The sequence below is a fragment of the Paroedura picta genome, chromosome 4, assembly GCF_049243985.1.
Source record: "Paroedura picta isolate Pp20150507F chromosome 4, Ppicta_v3.0, whole genome shotgun sequence".
Classification (NCBI taxonomy): Eukaryota; Metazoa; Chordata; class Lepidosauria; order Squamata; family Gekkonidae; genus Paroedura; species Paroedura picta.
Genome location: NC_135372.1, coordinates 26,030,581 through 26,056,000, shown reverse-complemented (window position 1 = coordinate 26,056,000; position 25,420 = coordinate 26,030,581). Strand labels below are relative to the sequence as shown.

Sequence of the window (25,420 nt, the reverse complement as noted above, 5' to 3'; positions counted from 1 at the left end):
AGGGGACTGTATTCCTGCTGAGCTCCTTCCTCTCCTCAGACTCCGTCCTTCCCAGGCTCCACTCCAGAGCTCCAGGCATTTCTTCACCCCAGCGTTGGCAACCCTCCTCCTATTTGGGATTGGGAAAGCCTTCTCCTGCTTGCTCCTGACCATGGGCTTCTCTATTGTTTGCTTCTCTCTCTTTCCCCCACCCCCATCTGTTTTTCTCCCCAACGAGCCCTCAAAGTGGCTTTTACAGATGACTACTACAAAGAACTTGCACATATATTTCCCCTGACTCAAACATGGCCATTGCACAACAACCCAAAAAGAAAAGTAGGCTATACTGTGTGTTTTGAATTTGCAGTAGACCTAACACCAGGAAATAGGTGTTTATTCGTATGTGTGTGCATGGGGGACGGACGGACAAGGAATGTAGCTTTGCAGCCAAGGGGGTGGCAGTAGTCAACCTGAGGTCCTCCAGATGTTCATGGACTACAATTCCCATGAGCCCCTGCCAGCAAATGCTGGCAGGGGCTCATGGGAATTGTAGTCCATGAACATCTGGAGGACCAAAGGTTGACTACCCCTGCTCTAACAGGATCACCTACACGTTCTAAAAGTTTGCCAGAACCTTGACAATGATTGCTCAGCTGAAACTTCATCAGGAAACACTCTCTCTCCTTCCTAATATTTGTAAGAGAGACGAAGAAAAGGGGGATAACTCTCACCTGTGACGGAAATAGAACTTGCACACTTGCTTGGGGAGGCTCTCAGGCTCAGTTTGTTTGTTGTTTCGAGAATGCACATGTCTGTCTTTCTGTCTCTCTCTTCCTTTTAAAACCAGAATTTCCCTAGGAAACTCCCCTGGGCTGGTTAGCTCCTTGCAGTCTACCATACCTACTAGCAGGAGTATTGCGAGGATAGAACAGGGCACCATTCGGGTCTGTTTTCATGAGCATCAAAGAAGAAGCCACTCGAAGAATTAGCCTCTTTCTCATCGAGTTTCAGCTGTGTGGGCAGAAGGGCCAACAAAATCTTGCGCATGGCAAAGGTGACCTGCATATTGACCCAGAGAAGCCCAGGCTGACCTGATCTCATCAGATCTCAGAAGCTAAGCAGGGTCAGCCCTGGTGACACTTGGGTGGGAGAGCACCAAGGAAGTCCAGGGATGCCCGACAGCAAACCACCTTTGAATGACTCTTGCTCTGGAAACTCTAGCAGGCTGTCTCAGCAGGGTTTCCGGAAACCCTGGGGTGTCTTGACAGCCCTAGAAGGGTTTCCCAAATGGATGGAAGTTAATTAATTTTAGATATAGTTTTAACGTTTGTTAAACATTTATCGTGTGATATGACCACATATGGTCAATGTTGACCTATTCCCCTCCCATGGCCAATATGGTCAATGTTGACCTATTCCCCTCCCATGGAGGGGCCCTGGGTGGGCGAGTACACAGCTCTGCTTCCCAACCTTATTCCACATGATCGTACCACTTCTGGCTGCCCTACAGGTCTGCGGTAAGTTGGCTGCAGTTTAATGGTGGGGGATGGGGTGGTAGAAAGAAAAACTGAAAGCAAATACTTCTGCTTCATAGAAGCATAGAATAATAGAGTTGGAAGGGACCTCATGGGTCATCTAGTCCAACCCCCTGCACTATGCAGGACACTCACAACCCTATCTCTCGTCCACTGTCACCTGCCACCCCCTTGAGCCTTCACAGAATCAGCCTCTCCATCAGATGGTTATCCAGCCTCTGTTTAAAAATTTCCAAATTTTCACCACCACCCGGGTAAGCCTGTTCCTGTTTAAACCAATGTACAATTTTGCCTTCTACCAACTCCGAGGTCTCCAGCTTGTTTTGTCCTGGGTCTTCGGCAGAGAAAAGCCTTTCCTGAAAGTAACCTAATACCTGAAATTTTTGAACTAGAGGGGCCGAGGATTTAACTGGCTGCTAGCGGAAGTGCTCAGCGACTGAACTACAGCCCTGCCAATCCACAGCAGTGGAAGTTAAAGAAGAGTTGTTTTTTTTATACCCCACTTTTCTCTACCCGAAAGAGTACAGTCACCTTTCCTTTCCTCTCCCCACAACAATCACCCTGTGAGGGAGGGGAGGCTGAGAGAGCCCTGAGATTACTGAAGAAGAAGAAGAGTTGGTTCTTATATGCCACTTTTCTCTACCCGAAGGAGTCTCAAAGCAGCTTACAGTCACCTTTCCTCTCCCTACAACAGACACCCTGTCAGCTAGGTGAGACTGAGAAAGCTCTGAGAGAAACAGCTCTAACAGGACTGTGATTAGCTTAAGGTCACCCAGCTGGCTGCATGTGGAGGAGCAGGGGAATCAAACCCAGCTCTCCAGATTAGAAGTTGCCACTCTAAACCACTGCAAGCAAATCATCATAGGCAGCTACAGGAAATGGTTACAACACCGCCAGGAAAAGAAAAAAAGCACTGCAGCATCGCTGGCAAAACCAGCCCAAAAAAAATTCAAAGGTGCATACAGAAGTTGTCTTCTTTTTATTCCGATATATGCAACAAGGTTCTGGTATTGAATACCTCGTTCCACCTTTGGTTTTTCATGACCTATTACATCAGCACAGACAAAAATGCTGGCATTTGTCAATAGATTGTCTCCATGCAATGCAGGTTACCATACCACACTGCTCGAGAGCTACAATTCCTGCCTGTGCTGATGAAGAAGTGAAGATGGAACAAGGTCTTCAATTCCGGAACCTTTCTGCCTTTGCACGTTGGCTGCCCTTGTAGAAAAGGGGATGAAATCACAGAAGATGATGTGCCAGAGGGAAAGGGGATGTGCCACAATTTGTGGGTGCTACTTCGGTCAGTGGGAGGGGGGGGTCTAGTGCCAGAATAGAGACATCCCCACCCCCCAGAAGAGACAAAGCCACATGGTTTAGTACAACTGTGGAAGTTCGATTCAGGCTGGCCAAGCTTCCACCAAAGGCCGATATGGTGGTGGCACCTAAAAGGAATGAGTTTGACCCCAAAGATAAGGTCTGGGGTCAGTTTCCAGATTATCTGGAGTAAACCATCTCAACCCATTGGGCCCTCAAAGGTCAACTTTGGAAGACAAAGCAAAGCCAAGGTCCACAGACTGAACAACTGAGCCCGGACAGCACCCAGGCTGATGCTTCTGGATGCTTCTGGAAAGCTCTCCTTCAGGTACTGAGATAGACTGCCTCCGACCACAGCAGTTCCACCAAGCCACTAACAAAGCCAGTCGCTGTGGGTCGAGGCCTCCAAGCTGCCGTGAGAGGCAGGGTGATCCAGCTTCCAGATTCCTGGAAATCAAACACAGCTCCAATCCGGAACAGCAGAAACAAGAGTGACGGCTACCTACCTTTTCGACGTGCTCATGTCCACCGGCTCGTCCCCCGTCGGCACCTCCACTTTGATGCCGGCTTTCATTTCCCCTCCTTTCAATAGTCCCGGGACCCTCCCAGACGTGGGGTCAGTCTTTATCTTAAGGTCCCCGCCTTCGGCACTGGCCTCCGTGGCCCCCAAAAGGCCTGTGTCCAGCTTCATCTTTTTGCTGTCGACGTCGTTCTGGTTGCTCTCGCGTTCCAGCGCTCGCTTCTGGCTCCGTGTCCGGCAGGCTTCTTCCGTCATTATGGTGCTCTGGGGAGAAGGCGCGAGAGGAGAAAGAAACGGGTGATTTGGGGCTGCCCCCATTCCATGGGACAAGCGGCTGTTTTTACACAGAGGGCCCAATGTCCGGGAGCTCAAACAGGCCTCAAACAGCACTCCAACTGGGCAAGTCACATCCTCACCAGCCTAGGCCTAAAACTTGCCCAGAGAGAGCTGCCTACCAGGAAATCCCTACCCGCCCTGTGTGTGCATGGGAATTTCCTTTTTAGGAACCTCGGGGCCATCTGCCTGCAGGTTCTATACTGATTGCTGGACTCCCAAAGCAAGGAAGGGATTTCAGGCCTGCCCTGTGTCGTCCCGGCCGGCTGGCCACTCTCCCTAAACAGACCGAGGCTGCCTCGGAAACCAAAGCCCTCGAGTTGATGCTTCCTTCATTAACGAGGTCCCCAAAACTTGCAGTGCCAGAAGTAAGTGAGGTCCTCTGGGAATCAAGATGGGGGGGGGGGGGTGATCTCAAGGAAAGGGGCTTTTCAAAGTTAGTTTGGGAGGCTTGGCCACCCTCTTCTCTACCGTCCCTCGGCTGCTTCCCCCCCCCCCACAAGCCTGTTCCACTGTTACCTGCAAGACAGACACACATATCTGATGCAAAAGAGCTGACTCAGTTTGTGATCTCATGACATCACTAGGTCCACACATGACCTTTTCCCAGGATTCAGTCGGAGAGACAAAGCACTTTCCAGAAAACCGGTCTGAACTGGTTCCAGACAACAAGCTAAGTGTTGTTAACCCCTCGCGGGGAGATACCACCGCTGCAGCGGCGACAGCATCTGCCTGCCTCCGAGAGAGCATTCCAGCACAGGCAGCCCAGAGCATCCCCCCCCCCCCTTTTAAAGGGGCAGCGCGGGAAGCAGTCGGAGGTGCATCCATAGGTGCCCAAGTACTCTTGGGGGGAAAACCGATGCCTGCAAGTAAAACTTTGGGGAGTGTGGGGGGGGGACGCAATGGGGAGGAGCCAAGGAAGATCAAAGGAGGAGAGGGGCAGGGAAGAAGTTGGCCAAAGCGCTTTCCGAACCCCTCCGACTTCCCTTCTCACTTTGGGGAAAAGTGGCAGCCGATGGGTTTTCCGAGATGCTCCAGCCTGCAGAAGTTTTATAAGAAGAGGAGGGAGGGGCATGCAAAAGCCACTGAACATGTTCCGCCCCTGCTCGCCCTCCCTTTCCGAGACCAGTAGCAAACCAGCATCCCTTGCAAAAAGAATCGGCCATGGCGTTCTGAGGAAGGGAGCAGCAAGCTGTGCGGCAAGAGAGAGAGAAAGAAAAAAGCGGGGCAGAACTGTTCTCACTCACAAGTTTGAGAACTAGACGTTTGTAAGGGAAGCACTGGTGTCTACTGTCCTGACACTAGCCTGCCCAAGAAACCCTCTAAAGCTGAAGGGGGGGGGGAGATCCTGGCCCACCATAGGCCTCCTAGGCAAGGGCAGCAGTAACCCATGGCTGGTACGTGAGAAATGCCACACTCCAACTTAGCTGCTCATCGACAGTCCATTCCACCTAGGAGCCAAGATGCACACCTTTTGCTACATCCAAGCAGAATTTTCTCACATGCAGGTTTCAGGAAAAGAGCCCTGGAACAAACCAACATCTGGACTAGCTTTTCCTCTTCCAGAAGGAATCCATATTCATAGAATCCTAGAGAGGGAAGGGTCCACACAGGCCATTTAGCCCCACCCCCTGCTCAGTGCAGGATCAGCCTCAAGCATCCAGGATGAGGATCTGTCCAGCTGCTGCTTGAAGACCACCAGTGAGGGGGAGCTCCCCACCTCCTGAGGCAGCCCATTCCACTGCTGAACTAGAATCATAGAATCCTAGAGTGGGAAGGGGCCACACAGGCCATCTAGTCCCACCCCCTGCTCAATGCAGGATCAGCCTCAAGCATCCAGGATAAGGATCTGTCCAGCCTCTGCTTGAAGACGCTTTGGCAGCTTAGTTTACACAGAGGCTTTTCAGGGGGCAAAGGGCTCCAACTGCCCCCAGGCCAAGGAGCACATAGCCTTCCCACCAGAACTGTTTCAACTGCCCCATTTCCCCTGCCTTCTATCTCGGCTCAGATGGCTCTCTATTGGCATTGCACTGCCGGGGAGGGAGGGGTGAATTCAAGAGCCCTTTGCCAATGTCACAACGCAGAAGGCTGCAGTGGAGCCCTTTGGGAGCAGGGGACTGCGCCGCTGGCAACACAAGGAGCCACGCTGAGTCCATCCTGGTCTGCTCAGTCCAGACGAGTAGTCCCGACTCTTACATTGAGCGGCATGCTGCATGAATGCGCACCGAGAGCGGATGCGCTAGGGATGCCACAGTGGAAGCTGCTGCTGGTGGTACCTGCCCTCCCCGCTCCAAAAGCCATGGGCTGACATCATACATATCTATCGAAGACAGCCAGAGTGGTTAGACTCCGGGGAGGGTGGTATATAAACACAATAAATAAATGAATAGACTAGGGGTTCCCAAGGGGCGGTGGAAGGATCCAGGGGGGAGGGGTGCTGAGGAATTTGAGGCAGTAGGGGGACAGCAGTCTGACTCTTCTGGGTGCACCTGCTTTTTACTATTGAGAGAAGTGCCGACACTTAGCCAATGCCTGTCTCTGTGTATAGTGACTCTGGACTTTCTTGGTGGCCTCCCATCCCAGTGCTGACCCTGCTTAGCTTCCTGAAGACAATGGCAGCTTCAGCAAGTGGCTTGGAGGGGACCTTATTCCTGCCGAGCCCCTTCCCCTCCTCAGACTCCGTCCTTCCCAGGCTCCAGGAATCTCTTCACCTCCCTCACCCAGTAATATAAAAGTAGGAATGGAACTTTGACTGTCAAAAGCCTACACCTGTACATTTCTATTGCTCTCTACTGGACTTCAATCTACCATTTTTAATTCAGTCTAGGTGCTGAGAACCAGCTTGGTGCAGTGGTTAAGAGCAGCGGCTTCTGCTCCGGGGAGTCAGGTTTGATTCCCTGCTCCTCCACATGCAGCCAGCTGAGTGACTTTGGGCTGGTCACAGTCCTCTTAGAGCTTTCCTCGCAGAGCAGTAGCTCAGAGATCTCTGCCTCACCTGCCTCTCCCGGTGTCTGTTGTGGGGAGAGAAGGGAAGGCAATTGGAGGCCGCTTTGAGACTCTTTCGGGTAGAGAAAAGCAGCATATAAGAACCAAATCTTCTTCTTCAGTAATATCAGGGCTCTCTCAGCCTCACCCACCTCACAGGGTGTCTGTTGTGGGGAGAGGAAAGGGAAGGCAAATGTAAGCCGCTTTGAGCCTCCTTGGGGTAGAGAAAAGCGGCATATAAGAACCAACTCTTCTTCTTCTTCAGTGATATCAGGTCTCCCTCAGCCTCACCCACCTCACAGGGTGTCTGTTGTGGGGAGAGGAAGGGAAGGCAATTGTAAGTCACTCTGGGACTCCTTCAGGCAGTGAAAATTGGGGTATGAAAATATTGTCCATCTTATGCAATGCCTATTCATCTAGGAAGGGCTTTTAATTCACAAAGGCAACCAGCTGTTCATGATACTTTAAAAACAAGGGTCTTCAGGCTAATAACATGGACTCCGCTGCCAAAGACAGAAAGATTAAATGGGCAATTTCTTTTTTACCCCCACCCTTTAAACACAAACAAAGATGAGGACAAACCTGAAATAATTAACTGATTTTTGCTATATATTCCCTTTCATGTAGGGAGTTCATAGTCTGACGAAGAGTACTTGCACTCGAAAGCTCACGCCCTGAATAAATCTTTGTTGGTCTTAACGGTGCTTCCCGGACTCTGTTTTTACTGGAATAATTCAGGCATTGGTCTTTTGTCAGCATGGATGTCTGTGAAAGAATGTTATCACACAGTGAGGGAAAAGCCGCCTGTGTGGAAGGATGGGCACAGAGGAGAAAATTTGCAGGGGAAACACAGAAGGAATGCAAATTTCAAGAGTCGTTTGGAAGGAACACACGAAAAAACTGCCATTTACTGAATCAGACCGCTGGTCCATCAGGGCTTCTACTGTGTACTCAGGCTGGCAGTGGCTCATGCTGTCTTTCCCATAACCTACTGCCCGGCTCTTTGTATTCAAGATGTTTGGGGATGGATCCTGGGACCCTCGGCATGCCAAGCAGATGCTCAACCGCTGAGTCACAGCCCCTACGCAGGAATTAGGGCTGCTGTCCAGTGAAAGAAATCTCAATTGGTTACGCAGCTAACCAGCCACGCAAGTAATTCTGCATCTGTCCCCACACAGAGAACACCTGGAATTGAGCAGTATTTTGTTATGGGGGTTCCCGCTTGAATGAAGTCCTCCAGGAGAAAGAGAAGGCCTCTCTGTGGGTTCTAAGAAGATCTTGAAAATATTTTAACCAAATCTCCCGCTCAACTAGTTGGCAGCACCTTTTAGAAAGAATCATCATCATATCACATAAAATCGTAACGGTGCTTCCAACAATGCGCCAGCCCTCTGATTGGCCCTCGGGGAGAGGGCCCTCGTCATGAACGGCCACTCAAGAGGGGCTGGTGTGCAGTCAAGAAGCAGTGGGGGGGGGGGCTCTGATTGGCCCTCACTGGGAAGGCCCTCCCCCACTGAGGGCCAATCAGAGGTTCTTCCCTGCCCCTCCTGCACTTCAACCATGTGGCTCTGCCAGCACACCTCCTTGTTGCAGGTGGGGCCTGCGTGGACCAGCTGCCTCCTCCACAGAGCCCGTATCAATGTCCATCACCTCCTCCTCGTGCACAGCAGCTGGGAATGTGGAGGGTCTGCGGACCTGCGGGCTTGTCCGCATCCACTGTGGAGGCCTGACAGGACTTCCTTGCTCCTGCTACTGCTAAGGAGGCATCCAAGAAATATGGGCTCTACACACAGGAGGTGGCTGCCCTTCCCATCCCCTGGCTTGCTCTTCTGCACCTCTCAGCTGGTGGCAGCAGCCCAAGAGGCCGCCTCCCCCATGGGTGCCCCACTGCTGTTCGCTGACTCCTCACCACCGGTGGTGGTGGGCTGCTGCATCCTCCGTCCCATAAGAGCTGGGGGGGGGGGGAAGCCTGTTGCCAGCTCCCATCCTGCTTCATCCCTAGTCCACAATAAATGGCAAAGTTAAACAATAGCAATAACACACAAGTAGGACCTAGGCTTTTCTAGGAACAGCTCCTTCTGGGCCCCATGGACCCCTTTCCATGACCAAGTCAAATAAAAATTCTACCTGGGGAAAGGCAGCCAGGGACAGCTCACCCCTGTTCCTCCACCCTGAATTCAAGGCTTGTATCTATGAGAGCTAGTAGAAAGCAGTGGCCAAGTCCCAGGTTCGAATGTCACTACTGGAATAAAAGTGTCCAAAAACAAGTGGGTCTGGGTATAAATACTAACAACTCAATGAACAAATCTACTATGAAATAGACCATTATGATAAACCATTCCTCATAAACAGAAACATTTGCAGAAATAGATATTAGAGAGGGTTCCAAGTATTTAACATATCTTTCCAGTGCTCTTCATCAGTACCCAAAGCAAGTATAAACTGGATAACCCCCTCCCCACACACACACACAGGCAAAAAGCTCAAACTGGGATAAGTCTCAAATTCTATTATCAGCAACCATTGGAGTTATTCCTAAACAGCTATCAGTTTGGCAGTTAGTCATCGGGAACCAAGAAATACAACGTATGCAGGGGTGGCCAAACTGTAGCTCTCCAGATGTCCATGGACTACAATGCCCATGTGCCCCTGCTAGCATGTGTATGTGTGGGCAGGGGCTCATGGGAATTGTAGTCCATAGACATCTAGAGAGCCACCGTTTGGCCACCCCTGAATGTTTTATTACCTAGTAGAAGATTTGTTCAGTGAGTTATTATTTCTACATGGACCTGCTTGGTTTTGGATGCTTTCCCTTTCTCCATTAACTCCCTTTTGGTTTGAGTACTGTAATGAAGCCATCTTTTAGTGCCTCTGGCCTTCTCAAGCCCCTGGTCTACACAACAGGGATGGGGAAAACCGACCTACTTTACAGGGCACTTCCAAGACTGGCTATCAAGAGCCTCCATGTTACTTAGGGTGGGCAATTCCTGTCAAGGAAATTCCTGAAGTTTTTTTGGGGGGAGAGGGGGGACATGTAAAGTGGGAAATCTGGGGGGGGGATTTCACTTGTCTGCCCTCTGAAACTGCATTTTATTCACAGGGAATTGATTTCTGAAGTCTTGAAATCAGATGTAATTCTGGGAGAACTCAAAGCCCCACCTGGATGTTGGCAATCCCTGTTGGTCAAATCTATCTTTAAGCCAGCTTGGTATTGTGGCTAAGAGCTGAGGCCTCTAATCTGGTGAATCAGGTTTGATTCCCCATTCCACCTCCACATACAGCCAGCTGGCTGACCCTGGGCCAGCCACAGTTCCCTCAGAGCTCTCTCAACTCCACCTACCTCACATTGTGGGGAGAGGAAGGCAATTATACGCCGCATTTGAGACTTTTAGGTAAAAAGAAGTGGGGTACCCTCCAAAACCCCACTAAACAAAACATCAGCTCACCAGCAATCAAAATGTAGCTGCAGCGGCTAATGTTAATAAGATCAGCTCAGAACCTCTGAGGGTAACCCCTTCCTAGAAGCAGTTAGAGCTGCAATCTGGAAGAGGATCTGAAAAGTGCAGGGCCAGCACAGTCAAGGCCCTGCTTCCGAGCTAGAGAGGGTCCCAAGTCCATTTAACAACAGGAATGCAAAACGGGTTCTAATTTGGCATGTGGGGTACGGGATGCTGAAATATGGATGAGAAGAAGACGGCAAAATAAACCAATGGGGGTGGTCTCTCAACATGCCAGGCACGCCACAGTTTTCCAAGCCGAGGGATCTTATGCTCTAGAACTCAGCCCAAAAGAGGAAAGGTGGGGACGAAACACTGGTAATGGCTTAGTTCACTCTAGTTCTGTTTCCACCAGGAAGGGGCAATCAAGGGAGCATGCCAAGGATTTCATTGGCAAAAGAGCTGGGGCGATCAAATTGTAGTTCTCCAGATGTTCATGGACTACAATCTCCATGAGCCCCTGCCAGCACAGTAGTTGATGGTAATTGTAGTCCACAGACATCTGGAGAGCCATGCTTTGGCCACCCCTGGGCTAGAGGCGGTCCCAACTACACGGCCGTGGTCTTGGGAAGCTTTGAAGGGAGCCTGAGGATGGCAGAGGATGGTTAGGCTAGGCAGAAGCTGGGCCTAGGATGAAGACAGAGCTCTGGGAGTAAGAAGTCCTTATCTTTTTCATTTTGTCAGCAGAAAGAGTAGCTCTGCACCCTTTGGAGAGGCAAAAAGACCTCCAGAGAACGAGAGACAGTAGGAGGTAAGCTGGGGAAATTCATATCTCATGGGGTCGCATTCAAACCCCTCCCTCCCCAAAAGCCTCCCTGGCATCAGAAATGCCAGCAAAATACGAGCACCATTACACCCCCAGGCTGGACTCGGGCACAGAAAATTCCTACAACTCTCCTGACTTATTTTACAATTCCTGAAGTATGCTAGGGCTTATAAAAAAAAACCCAATAAAGAGGAAGAAAGATCCAAATCTGACAGAATGCCTGACAGGAACGGAACTCCTTGCATTATTAATCTCATTCTTTTATTCCCCCCCCCCAAATAAATAAAGAAATAGGTATTTTAAAACAAATATATACATTGCATGGATCTTACTAATCTGTCAATTATTTTTGTTCCTTTTTAAAAAAAAAAACAAGTTTTATATCTACTTATTAAATTGGCCATGTTCAACACACCCATTTGCGAGGTGGGTGGGGAAAAAAGCCTAAAGGAGGGGGAAAGGGGGTGGAGAAAGTTTTTGGAAAAAAAGCTTAAAAAAAAAAAAACTCCACAAGACAGACTTGAGGGAGAGGCCTGGCTGGAAGGCTCTGTGCTGCAGCACGCAAAGGGTTAAGCTCTGCCATGTTCATGCCACTCACTGATATGTCCATTAAGGGTGTTACATAACAAAATGGCAGACCTTAACCCTTTCTGCGCCGCACTCCCCGGCGAGGCCTGCCTGTCAAGTCAGTCACAGGCTCAAGGGCAAAATGAACAAACAGCACTGATCTTTTGGGGGTGGGGGTGGGAGATGGTTTAAGGAAGCCTAACCTCCTTGCTGGAGGAGGGGGTTGCATAACACACAGTTTATCACTGACTTTTTTGGGGGGGAGGGGTTATCTTTTTAAAAATATAAACTTTTATGACTGAAAACATAGGGTAGTCTGAAAAGTGGGGGAATTTTGGTTTTAGAAACCTTGATTCTTAATGGGAAATGTGGAGAGGGGATTGGAATAAGAGGACACAAAAGAGCATATTCTAGTGCCCCCCCCCCAGTAACAGGACCCCAATTTTCAAGGAGGCTCAGTTTTAAAGGAGAGCAGCCCAAAAGAGTACTTCAAGGCTACAGAGCAAGGAGGAGGGTCTGTGAAGGCACTGGGGGCAAGCCCCCTTCCCTCCCTGCTCTGGCCAGCCCCCTCACGTCCTCAGCTCCAGAAGCCAGGCACAATCTCTCCTGCCAGCAGTTTTACAATGAGGATACAGATCAGGGTTATCAAAATTGTCTTAGGACCTCATCCCAGCGGGTGAAGTTTGCCGTCAATAGAGCTACAAAACCTTGTCCAGGTGAGTGGCACACTGGAACTGAGCTGTATTTGTAAACACTGCTTCACACAGGAAAATAATCTCACCTCCTTGCAAGGAGAAATTTAGCCCATCAAGGAAAGTGCTTTTTTTTTTAACTTGCAGGGAGGGTAATTTTTTAAAATGTGGGAAGGATATTCAAGAGCACAATTCTAGGGTTACGAAGGGATAGCTGCCCATTCCACCAAGAAAGAGCTTTTTTCAGCATCTGTCTCAGAGCAGCACGAGATGAAACACACAAAACGGCAGCATCTTTGAGCAGAGCATGGAGGGAAGGAATTCAACAGGTGCAGTCCTCACTCATCAGCCTTATCACAGCCTCAGCTTTGCATTTCTGCCCAAGGGACAGCTGTTAACATCAGAAGAGCTCTGCCGGATCAGACCTCATGTCCTTCTAATCCAGCACCCTGTCTCACACAGTGCACAGCCAAGACATAGTGGTCGTGGCCATCCCCTGATGTAGCCTCCTGGCTCTGGGACTCAGAATCTCTGGATGTGGAGGTTCCCCTCAATCACCATGGCTCGCACCCATTGACAGACGGATCCTCCACGAATTAATCTAATTCCCTTTTAAAGCTGCTTATTCCTGCGGCCATCACTACACCCTCTGGCAGCGAATTCCACATTTTAATAACTCTTTGTGTAAAGTGGTCTTTCCTTTTGTCTGTCCTGAACCTACTGCCCACCAGCTTCATTGAATGCCCTTGAGTTTCAGTATGTGGGGAGAGGAAGACAAAGTTCTCTCTGCCAAACCTCTCAACCCCAACACAAAGTCATACACCTCTATCATCTCCCCCCCCCCCCGTCATCTCTTTTTCTCAACTGAAAAGTCCCAGATTCTTCAGCCTTCCCTTCATACCTAAGAGCTTCCACCCGCATAGGAATCTTGACTGTCGCCTGTACTTTTTCCTGCTCTGCAATGCCTTTTTTGAGATCCAACCCTTTGTCCACGGGACTTCCCTTTGCAGTTCAGCTGTTGAATTCAACTGACACAGAAACCCTTCCCTTGTGAATTCAACAGATGGGGTTTGTCTATCTCTGCATCCCCGGAACAAGAGGGCACTTCTGAGCATGCTGAGAGTACTTTTCCACTTGATAAAACACACTGACGGATACACTTGAACATTCAGGTGCAACCAGAAGACACTGGGATACTTGCCCATAAAAATGGGAGCTGCCACAGCTGTACAAGCACATGCCCCAATCAAGACGGATTTTGGGAGGGGGTGGGTACAGGCGCACATTCAGGGATGCAACCAAGGGGATCTTGAGACAAAGGTCTCCAACCCCCTCCCCCCTCTCGCCATGCACAATCCCTGGCTGCAGGTTTCACAGGGGGGCAGGGTACAGCACAAGCCCCCAATTGCACAGTTGACTCTGACCAACCTCAAAATACGCCAGTGGGATTGTGAGACCTGCCACAGTTGCCTCTAATTCAGCAGCCTCTTCCCTTTGCCATGCCCCCTCCCCATAAGCTGAGGGGCTTGAGGCTGTATTCAAACAAACCCCCCACCATACCTCCTGGCTCCCAGTTTTCCAGCCTGCATCAGCCCACTGGATTCCCATGCACAGTCCATCAGAAGAGGCCAAACTGTGACGTTCTGGTTGTCCATGGACTACAATTCCCATGAGCCCCTGTCAACATGTGCTTTGGCTCACAGTAAATATGGACATCTGGAGCACCACAGTTTGTCCTCCCCTTGCTCTAGGGGACCTTGCTCAAAGTTTCCCTGGCCACATGGTGGTCTTTCCCCCACCTTTTCACTCCACTGGCCCCTCCCCAAATTCAAGAAAACCTCCTGAATCCACCAACCCGAAGATTCCCTAAACGACACTGGGGCCTTTACACACATCCCGACCCCCACTCAGAGGGAGCCTGGACCGCCCCAGGACTTGAACCTAACCAGAGTATCACGGGCGGATCCCAGAGTCACAGCTGGTTGACTGTCTTGGCCTTTGGCAGCAGGGAAAGCCTCCAGCTGTGGACTGGTATGATGGCCTCCATGTTGGACTTGCTCCAAGGCATACTTTTTTCAACCTTTTGACCATGGAGGAGCCCCTGAAATAATTTTCAAGACTTTGAGGCACTCCAGAAGTGATGTGAGCTGACCCCAGCAATGGCCATTACCTGCACCGTTAGCCCTCTTTTTGCTCCCTCCTCCCGCCCTTACTACTACTATGGTGGCTCTGCCTCATGTAGGCCAGAAAGAAGAGTAAGAACTGAGAAGACAGCCCGGAACCCCTTCAGAGCTCACAGGGATCCCAGGTTGGGAATCCCTGCTCTAAGGGTTCTGGTGTGTGGCGGGAGCAGGGATCCCATTTTACCCTGATATCTGGTAACTTGGCTCATGCCATTGAGGGAGCTCAGAGATTACGGCGTACTCATAACCCACCGCCACATGTGGTCGAACAACAGAAAAAGCACAAAGCGCCCCCCACCGCCACTGCTAAAGACCTGCCCCTTTCAACAAGGGATCATCCTCATCCGTGGAGGGTGGAAGAATTTGGGCACTCCCTTTCAATCTCTTTACACCTGAACTTCTCAGGAGCATTTTAAAGCTAACCTGCCTGGGGCTTCTTTTTGAGCGAGGAGATAAATCAAGAAACAGGGGAGGGTTGTGAATGGAAAAACAGCCCCCAATTTCAATGAATTAAGTTATGTTCTGCTTTGCTTTTTCCCCAACAGAGCAGGCAAGTGTAATGGATGAATTAACCAAGCAGCTGAGGCAACACATTCAAAGTCCAAGGATTATGAAGGTAAATGCTTCCAATACACATTAGAAGAGCCCTGCTCGATTCATATCAGTGGTCCATCTAGTCTAGAATCCTGTCTAACCCAACTTACAACCCGGTTCTACTGGAGAGCCAACAAAAGAATAAAGAAGCAGAGGCCTTCCCCTCATGTTGCCTTCTGGTGCTGGGATTCAGAGAATGACTGCCTCTATATGTGGAGGCTCCCTTTAGTTCTCACAGCTGAAAGCCACTGACTGACCTCTCTCCCATGAATCTGTCTCGTGTCTGGCCATCACTACAACCTTTGACAACCAAGTCCACACTTTATAAAGATGTCTGTCCTTTCATCCATCCTGAACCTACTGCCCATCCCTGCATGGCCTTGAACGTTATTATCCTGGGCGAGGGAGAAGAGTTTTCCAAATGATAACCCACTCCAACAACCCACATTCCAGCTGGGTCTGCACTTGGGACATGCAGCAATGTGAACGTTCTGATTTGATCAGAATGCCAAAAGCATCAACTTCTAGACCTGCTCACTGCTGCCCGCAGAGGGTGCACAAACAGGGCACGAAGGCCCCATGCCAACTGCTGACCCCCTTGCAGGGCCCTACAGTTGTTGTTTGGCGACAGCTCCTGAGAATGGAAGCTCCATTGCATAGCCAAAGTCAATATGCATTTGAATCATAGAGAAACATAGACTTGGGGCCTCCATGGTCATCTAGTCCAACCCCCTGCAGAATGCAGAAAATTCACAGCTACCTGCTCATCCACAGTGACTCCAATTCCATGCCCAGATAATGACAACCCCCCCCCTAAATCCCTGGCCAGTCTGGCCTGCAGGAAATTCACCTCTCGTTTCCAAAGTGGTGATCAGCAATTCCCTGGGCATGCAAGAATGGGCCACAAGAGCCAAGCATGGACACAATCCCTTCTGCCCACCCACTTAAAATCTGCTTAAGTTCACAGAATCATTGCCACTTTTTCAGATATCTTCAGGGGGACACTAAGTGTTGCAAACTTATTATACCTCCCAATAAAAAAAGATGGTCCTTGTCCCCTGGAAAAGGTACCCTCCTGGATCAGGTTAAGGAAATCCATCTTAGCCCCTCAGGTGTCTCCAGGAAGAATACAAGCAGGCCATAAAGGAAATTTACATTCCCAATGCATCCAGCATTTGGTTGTCAGAGAGACTGCTTCAGATCATGGCAGTTCCACTGAGCTGCCAGGATTCTTACAGTTCATTTTGCATACACACCACTAGGCAACTTAAGAACCCAACTTTCCACAAGGGGCTCTTACCTGTCAGAGACACTCATGAGTTCTGAAGGAAGGTCTGCGTACTCTGCGTCAGCAAGAAACCTGCTGAGAGAATGGAAGATATTCTAGGTCGTTTAGGGGATTTTTTTTTAACAGAAAAGAAAAACAGCAGTGATGATCACAGCAATTTGGGAGGAGTACAAATAAAGAAACACATTAAATCAAATTATTTACACCATAATCAGGCAAGCTGTTTGCCCCATAGAACCTTAAAATTCTTTTGTCATACTAATTCAGCCTTAGTCACATCTTCCATCTTTTTGAAGGGCCAAAAACTTTATGCATACATAAATGTCTCTCAACTTTCAGCAGTGAGCTCCCCTCCCCCCACACCCTTACTGGCCATCTTCAAGCAGTGGCTGGACAGAGATCCTTATCCTATATGCTTGAGGCTGATCCTGCACTGAGCAGGGGGTGGGACTAGCTGGCCTGTGTGGCCCCTTCCCACTCTAGGATTCTATGAGTCTAGTTCAGCCGTGGAATGGGCTGCCTCAGGAGGTGGGGAGCGCCCCCTCACTGTCTGTCTTCAAGCAGTGGCTGGACAGAGCCTCATCCTGGATGCTTTAGGCGGATGGAATGATCTCCCAAGAGAGACCAGGGCCCTGTTGGAACTCTCTGAGTTCCGCCAGGCCTGCAAGATTGAGCTCTTCCGCCAGGCCTATGGTTGAGGCCAGCCAATTAATTAATAACAAATCCAACAAAATCTCAAACCTCCCTCCTGCTACCCCCTCCCACCCCCCAGATTTCTCGTACTTAACATCAGGCTGGCCAGTATGGTCGTACCATCTTCAGGAAAGGCCGGTGTGACATAAATCACTGCAGTTGTTTTTAAATTTGGTTTTATAATGTTACTGTTTAACATCGTGTTAACCACCCAGACCTATGTAAATGTGCTTGCTTCGGCAGCACATATACTAAAACTGGAATGATGCCTATGCTAAATACATTAAATAAAATGAATAAATTCTGTGAGATCGGTAGCCCTGATCCTGGAGAAGGATCTGATCCAGTACATTCACTGTTGGGCCACCAACAGGGGGGGGGGGGCAAAGGTGCAGGGTTGCCATCTCAATGCTAGCAGATTCCTGGGGAGGACCAGGACTTCAGTGGGCCATAGAGTCCCACCCACCAAAACATCTGTTTGGAGATGAGCTATAATTCCAGAAGATCCCTAGATCCCACCTGCAGGCTGGCATACCTAGTTTCCTGACGCGTGAGAACTTAGTTGTTCTTAATAGAACGTGTTTTTAAAAAGTCACTTCTGCTCACGGCCTGCCTTGCAAAGTTGCTGTACAGATCGCCTCAATAAAGTCACTAAGCACCCACCCACCAACCCACCTGGAGACTTGTTCCTTTGCCAGAGAAGGAGGCACAGCAGACAGTTCACAAGTGACGCCGCGAGGGGCCAGTTCTTAGAGAGGGGCACGCATCCTGCACTGTGTAGGTTCTCAGCGGGGACACCGGCTCAAGAGGCTGAGCCCACATCTTGCAACCAGAAGGCCTAGTCCCCTTGTTTGTCAGCTCATGGAGTGCAGCGGTCAGCCAAAGCAGACCAGGGAGGGGGGGGTCAAGCATAAAGCAGCTTCAGAAACATTTAATCCGATGCAGAAATTTCCAGTGCTTTTGAGTTACCTCCCCCTTTATTCTTGCTTGGGAAAGATTTACTGTTAGAGGAATAACAATAATATCTCATGCCCCCCCCCTCTCAACCGTGTCTTAATGAGGCAATATTCTAAGCACATCAACCAGGAACAGTGTCTCATACAGAGCTGCACCAGGGATCCTCCTCCAATGGCAGGCATTTCTGCTCTGTGTCTGCATTGGGAGCGATTGAATATTTGAGCCCAGCACAGGGGTGGGACCCACGCACAAGTTGGAATGCAAAGAGTTAAAACCCGAGCGATTAATCATACAGAGATGCAGTGGGGAAACACTGGCTTTGAACAGAAAGCCCCAGGCTCATTTTCCAATTGAAGAATCTTGGGCAGTAGGTGCACAAGGGGCAGAACTTTCTCTGCTTGAGACCCGGAGAGACAATATTCAGCTGGGAGGACCAATGGGCCATCTCAGCATAAACCAGCTGTAAGGCACACACTCTGCTAACCAGGACAGGCGGTTTGCTAGTTCAACTCAGAGCAATTAATCAGACAGAGACACAGACTGGCACACAATACTCAGTCGGGAGGGTGCACCCTCTAAACGTGAATATGGCCCACAACTTAATGGACCCGAGAACTTCCAGTCTGAAAACAGAATGCCTCTACTCACGCTGATAAAGGAAGGAATGTAAAGGGGAGGGGAGGGAGATGGGGAGATGACTGGATTTCCCAAGGGGCCAGGTGACAAAACTCAGAGTGAGTTGTATCACTTCCCCCCCACACACACACACACACATCTGCAAAAGGCCATGCAGGTTGCAGCCCTATTTCACGCGCCACACCGCTTGTCCCTCCAGGAAATCTGAATTTTTTCAAAGACAACAGGGGCTTGGATTCTCACCCTCCCCTCCCCTGCAGTTTTAAAACCAGCAGTGTTAGGGGCTCTGCCCCTCCCAAAGCAGAGGCTGAAAAAACAGAGGCTGTTCTTAGAGCAAGACGGGGGAGAATCTCGTGGGCTTTGTGGGAACAGGACCCTCCGGCCACCGAAGCACCAGCCCATGGGGGCTTCTCGTCCAAGTGCTGGACCCACGCGTGGCTTGCAATGGAGAAGTGACCGGCCAGGGCGAGAGCCCCCCCCTCCCCCTCCCCGCTTCCGAGCCTCCACTCCGCCTCTTCCCGGCATAGCGGCAGTCCAGCCTGCTTCCCTCCGTAACTCGGAGTCAACTTCGAACGCCAGCCAAGAACTCTCAAACGCCAAGGAGGGAGGGAGGGAGGGAAAGCACGAGCTGTCCGTCCGTCCTCTCTGGAAAGCACAGAGCGTTGCCCCCCTCCCCCTCCCCAGCTCCCCCGACCCAAAGAAAAGAATCGGGGTTACCTATGGATTCAAAATGTCACATCGGAGACTGAAAGCTCCTTCGAGGGGGCGTTCCCCAAAGTCAGGGAGGGAGAAGTCTTGGCAAAAGCTTCCTCCTCCGCATGAACCAATAAAAGAGGCTGGCTGGTGCCCCTCTAAGCTGGCTTATGCTTCCGGAGCACTTTGCAAGGGATGACCTTAGGACTCCAGAGACAGAAGGGATCGTATTCAAAGAGGCAGGAACCCAGAGAGCCGGCTGGGAAGATAACCCCCCCTCCCCTCCCCTCCCTGCCTCCAGCGCCAGTCCGGGCAGAGGAGGTACAAAAGGAGACCTGGCGGGGCCAAGCAGCAGAGCTGAGAACTCATGAATGGAGCCGATTCTCACGGAGGTGGACAGGCGGATTCCAGAAGGTGGGAAGGGCAGGGGGCGCCCCAAGATGGAAAGGGAGGGGGGGCACCTCTGGGCAAGACCAGAATCACAGCTCACCTCCTGACTCCCCTGGAGAAAATGGATGCTTTGGAAGGGGAACTCGGGGGGTACTGTGCCTCATAGAGGTCTCTGACCCCCCCCAGGTCCTACCCCCCAAATCTCCAGGAGTTTCCCCAACTGGATCTGAGACTCCAACCCCCTCCATTCCCCGCGGATGGATGAGGGGGCCTTGCAACCCTACAGACAGTCCTACCCCTGGGCCTTTCACTCATTGAAGTCAAAGCCCAAGACAGTCGAAGGTAGGTGGGAATTCCATCTTCTCTGCATGTCCAAGTGAAGATATGAGAGAGACAGAGACAGAGAGACAGACATCCTCTAAACCAGGGGTGGCCAAACTGGCTCTTCTGATAGCCATGGTCTACAATTACCATGTGCCCCTGCCAACTGGCCATTCTGGCCAGTTTGGTGTAGTGGTTAGGAGTGCGGACTTCTAATCTGGCATGCCAGGTTCGATTCTGCGCTCCCCCACATGCAACCAGCTGGGTGACCTTGGGCTCGCCACGGCACTGATAAAGCTGTTCTGACCGGGCAGTGATATCAGGGCTCTCTCAGCCTCACCCACCTCACAGGGTGTCTGTTGTGGGGAGAGGAAAGGGAAGGCGACTGTAAGCCACTTTGAACCTCCTTCGGGTAGGGAAAAGCGGCATATAAGAACCAACTCTTCTTCTTCTTCTAAGTGTAGTCCATTGGTATCTGGAGAGCCACAGTTGGCCACCCTGCCCTAAGCTCTTCATGCTGCCAGGTCAAGTTCAGAAGCTTGGCAGGGGGACTGCCCTGCTCAGATAGACTGCTCATGCACAGGAGGTGCCATACACACGAAGAATAATCTCTCTTGTTTGACACTTGGTCAAGGAAAATCTAGTTCTCCACATTCAGACACAGTTTGCCACCCCCAGGTTCTCAAAGGGAGCTGGGCATCCCAAGTTCCCTGGACATCCAAGGGAAGGGGGCCAGTAGTGATCAGGGACAGGAGTGCATGTGTGTGTGGGTTGGGGGGGGGAGACACTCATCCCCCCTACTCTAGAAGTGGCCAAACTGTGGCTCTCCAGATATCCATGGACTACAATTCCCATGAGCCCCTGCCATACTGCTGGCAGGGGCCCATGGGAATTGTAGTCCATGGACAGCTGGAGAGCCACAGATTGGCCACCGCTGCCTACACCCATTTTCATCGTGGATTTGAGTTTGGTGACTGACGACAGCCGATTGAGGGGTGTGGGGGGGGGGTGAGGAAGAGAAAGAACACCAGCTGCATGTCTCTGCTGGGAATTCCTCTGGGCTTCAGGGGAAAGCACCAATATCTGTTGATGGAAAGTCATGAACGCAGAGGTGGATTTCCCTTTAAAGGGCTAGGCCCAGACTTAATGACATGTTGCAATGCCTTTGTGAACCGTGCTAGTAGGAGCAAGTTGCAAGCCGCTGCCAGGCTAGAGCCGGAGGGCGTCCTTGCACGCACCTCTGTGCTCCAAAGAAGGAGGAGACATGGCGGCAGTATACCTGGGCAGGAACCTCCATGCTCGGCTCGATTTCTCTACAAGGAGGGCTATTCCCTCTTCCGACATCTGGTGAAGCCTCCCCACCGCTTTCCCCTCCTCCCTGCCTGTTCCTCAGTCTCGGTCACCTGTGCCTGTGCCTTGCTGATGTTCCAGGAGAACAGAGCAAGGAGCCTGGAGTCTCAGCACCCCCTCTCTGGCCCGCCCAGCAAAACAGAGGTTTTCGTCATGCAAAGCATAGGTTAAAAAGGCAGGGGAACCCTAATCGGGTACCATCAGAGAGAGGAGAAGAGCCAGCGGCAAAAGTAAGCAAGCCAGTGGCCAGCCCAGAATTGCCCTCCCCCCCCCCCAGGCAACCAAACCGAGCAAGTAAAAAACTGGATGGGCCGCTCCTCTCATCCAAGGCAGCTGCACTGGTTGCCAATTTGTTCTGGATCCAGTTCAAGGTTTTGGTGTCAACCTTCAAGGCCATCTGGGCCCCACATATCTGAGGGACTACCTGTCTCCTTATGCCCTTCCCTGTTCTGTGGGCTTCAATCTGTTGGGGGTCCCTAGCTCGTGGGAAGTGCACCTGACCTCAACCAGGGCCAGGGCCTTCTTGGTCCTGGCCCCTTCTTGGTGGAATGAACTCCTGGAAAAATGAAGGGTCCTGATGGTGCCGTCTCAGTTCCGCTGGGCCTGCAAGACGGAGCTGTTCCACCAGGCATTTGGTTGAGGATAGGCTGTGGAAGGTCTCTTCTCTTCTCAGAATGCCCTGAACATCAAGGGCCAGAGGTTTGCCTCTCGAGGACTGTCGGTGGTCCAGCATTCTGGCCCATGCTGGACAGGTGAGCTGGGAGGGGGTGTAGTTGGATTGTACACTGCCAGGGGATTCTTGTGCTTTTATCTACCATAAATACTCGCATATAAGCTGAGACACCTAATTTTACCACAAAATCTGGGGAAATTGACTCGCATATAAGCCGAGGGTGGGAAATTCTCCTTCATCACAGGCTCCCCCATCCAGCATTGACATTCCTTTTGCCATCAAAGGCAAAAGGAAATTAAGATCAGAGTCCCTCAGTCAAACCATTGATGTTCTACAAGCTGCCAGAGCAAGCAGTACACATTTGCAAAAGGCAATGCAACGATTGGCTAGCTGGAGCAGGCTTTTATTTCAATTACCGTATATACCCGCGTATAAGCCGAGGAGGGCTTTTTCAGTGTGAAAAAAAGGTGCTGGAAAAACTAGGCTCATACACGAGTATATAGGGTATGCTTTATTAGAGTTTTATTGTAAACCGCCATGAACTGGTTTGGTCCGGGAGGGGCCGTCGAAAAATCAAATAAGAAATAAATAAAAATATATAAAATAAACCTGTCGACATCATCAGCATGCCACATACGTGGCTTGCCTAGTTGCTCACAGGCTAGCAAAAGTATGGATGGGCTAGTCTTGGAACCTACGTTGGGTCGGCCCTGGTCAATAAGTGAATGGGAGACCGCCGTGAAGTCCAGAGCTGCAATTCAGGGACAGGCAACGACAAATTACCTGCGAAGTTCTCTGGCCTTGAAAAGCCAAGGGAGTCGCCATGAGTCAGCTTTGACCGGGTGCCAAAATCTATCGGCCATGAGCAACTAACTTAAGGAAGAAAGGGGTGGGCTACGAAGTCTGTTGCCAACAAGTCCAGCAGCCAGCACCAAAAATCTATTCTGAACAGAGCAAGACTCCCTGGGAAATGATTTGCCGCCCATGCCAAAGGATTTGCGGCAAGAACCTAACCAACGTAGTTATAACCTCACCGGTGGTTTCTCCTTGTAGGTCTGCAGTTCACCTCTGGATCAAGCATTTCTAGCTTGCTCCCTTCTGTGCTGCTGGAAAGAACACAAGACCACCAGCAGGAAATGCAGAAAGCCAGTAATGCATGCTGTGACCGGGGGAAGAGGGGGGGATCCAATGACACACACATTTCAAAATCAGACCAGCATGCACAAGGCTGTTTATCAAACTGAGAAGCCACATTCTTTGAGGGATTCACCGCCTGCTTTCTTCTCCCTCCCCCCCACCCCCCCATCCAAAAGGAACCCTAGAAGACCATCCAGGTCGATGTGCACATAAATGCTTTCTTCTATGCAATTCCACATTCCCAGTTCAGTGGGGGGGAAGGATCTTGCTTGGCAACATTACGACACAAGCAAGACGTAAGCTATGAATGTCCAGTTGTGCATGGCGTTACTATCTTTTGGGGATTGGTGGGAGTAAAACTTCTGAGGGGCATGGAGAAAATCCCAGTCTCACCCTTCCCTCAAGACATCTCCATAGAATCATAGAGTTGGAAGGGACCTCCTGGGTCCAGCCCCCCTGCACTATGCAGGACACTCACATCCCTATCGCTCATCCACTGTAACCTGCCACCCCCTTGAACCTTCACAGAATCAGCCTCTCCGTCAGATGGCTCTCCAGTCTCTGTTTAAACATTTCCAAAGATGGAAAACCCACCACCTCCCAAGGAAGCCTGTTCCTCTGAGGAACCACTCTAACTGTCAGGAACTTCTTCCTGATGTTTAGACGGAATTTCGTTTGAATTAATTTCATCCCATTGGTTCTGGTCTGTCCCTCTGGGGCAAGAGAGAACAACTCTCCAGTTGAAGAGATGTCAGGTAGCAGGTGGCCTTTCCTCTGCCTTACACTGTGGAGAGCAGACAAGGAAGCCAGGTGCAAATCTGATTCTAACCTAAAATATAGCAAGTCTATGAATCTGTGCTCTCCAGGATGGACTTGGAAATATATTCTCAAGACAGCATCTCTCCTGCTCCTTCAGCCTGGAAACACAGCTTCCCTATGCTGCCTATGCTGCCAAATCAGGTCAGCGCTGGAGCGCCACACATACGCACAAAGGTATCATGAAACCAGATGCCCCGATCTTTGAGAGAGTTGTTTTTAAAAGCTGAAATTGGACGCACTCAAGATGCAAGGTTCTGCGTCATCCAACACATACACAGCCCCTAACTGAGATACCCAGCCATGCTCGGAAATCTATTTACCCTCACAACAACCTTGCAAGGTAGGTTAGGCAGAACAAAATCAACTAATAACTTTCAGGCCCGAGCAAGGACTAGAACCCAGATCCTGCCCGCCACCTCACTAATATAGGAGCCAACAGTCTGCATCTTACCCCAAAGGGGTCATGCATGCGAGATCTAAAACTGCCCAAGAATTCTCCTCACTCCCAGAATTGGGGGTGGGCTGCACAACAGGTGGGCTGCTATAACCAGCCCAGGCCTAAATATAGAAAAGCCACACCCCCATCAGAATCAAGTCATCATCCTGTCCCGCCCCCCCCCCCTACCCCCGTGTGCCATCATAACACCACCCACCGCTGGACAAAACCCTGTCCTAACTTCAAAGATAAGATCTCTCCCTCTGTGCTGACCCCACCCTAGCCACTACGAAACTGTTAACCACAGGAAGGAAGAAGCCCGCGTCACTCCGCAGAAGACAGAAAAATACGCCAGCAGGGGCAAAGTTAATGGGGGACAGGATTCTGTGCCTTAAAAAAAAAAAAAAAAAAAAAAAAGGACCAAGAAGGAAATCTTTGAAGTCAAGGCAGAGCCACAAGGAAGCAACGAGATGGACTGATGCAGAAAAATATTGTGTGTGTGTGGGATGCTATTAAGACCCCTGAAGAAGAAAAATCATTGCTTTGGAAGGTGGATTCTACAGCATTATACCCTGCTGAACATTCTGCAGGTATTTCTCACCCCAGAGCTGGTAGCCCCTAAACCAGAGCCTTTGTCCATTAATTTTGTTACTGGGGTAGTCAAACTGCGGCCCTCCAGATGTCCATGGACTACAATTCCCATGAACCCCTGCCAGCAAAGTCTCTTGGGAATTGTAGTCCATGGACATCTGGAGGGCCGCAGTTTGACTACCCCTGGATCGGTGGCAGCTTTCCAAAATCTCAGGCAAAGATTGAAGCTGGGACCTTTAGCATGCCAAGGAGATACTCTGCCACCAAGCCATGATCCCTCCCTTGGGGGGGGGGACATCCAAGAGCCGCTAATGGACTACTGGACTGGAGAGGCCATAGATGCAGATACGTGTGTTTAAGTGTGCACAGCCCACTGCAAATAACATGTTTTCACACATGTAAGGATTTGCTACCGGTGCAAATTGGAGGTTGATGGGCAGATGTACCCTTCTTATTTAAGACCCCAGA

The 25,420-nt window shown here is 50.5% G+C and overlaps 1 protein-coding gene across 16 annotated transcripts in view; it reads right to left on the bottom strand.

The window, feature by feature from the left end:
* The window catches only part of GATAD2A (GATA zinc finger domain containing 2A), an 88,366-nt gene that overhangs the window by 29,040 nt on the left and 33,906 nt on the right, over positions 1 to 25,420 (bottom strand). For 5 of the 16 annotated variants that reach the window (XM_077332018.1, XM_077332015.1, XM_077332017.1 and 2 more), the window contains exon 2: positions 3,338 to 3,615. In XM_077332018.1, coding sequence (XP_077188133.1) covers positions 3,338 to 3,615 — 278 coding nt within the window. Of the gene's footprint in view, positions 1 to 3,337; positions 3,616 to 4,203; positions 4,225 to 16,268; positions 16,332 to 19,259; positions 19,406 to 25,420 lie in introns of those variants that run through there. The other 11 variants (XM_077332025.1, XM_077332024.1, XM_077332023.1 and 8 more) reach the window with 5 other exon arrangements.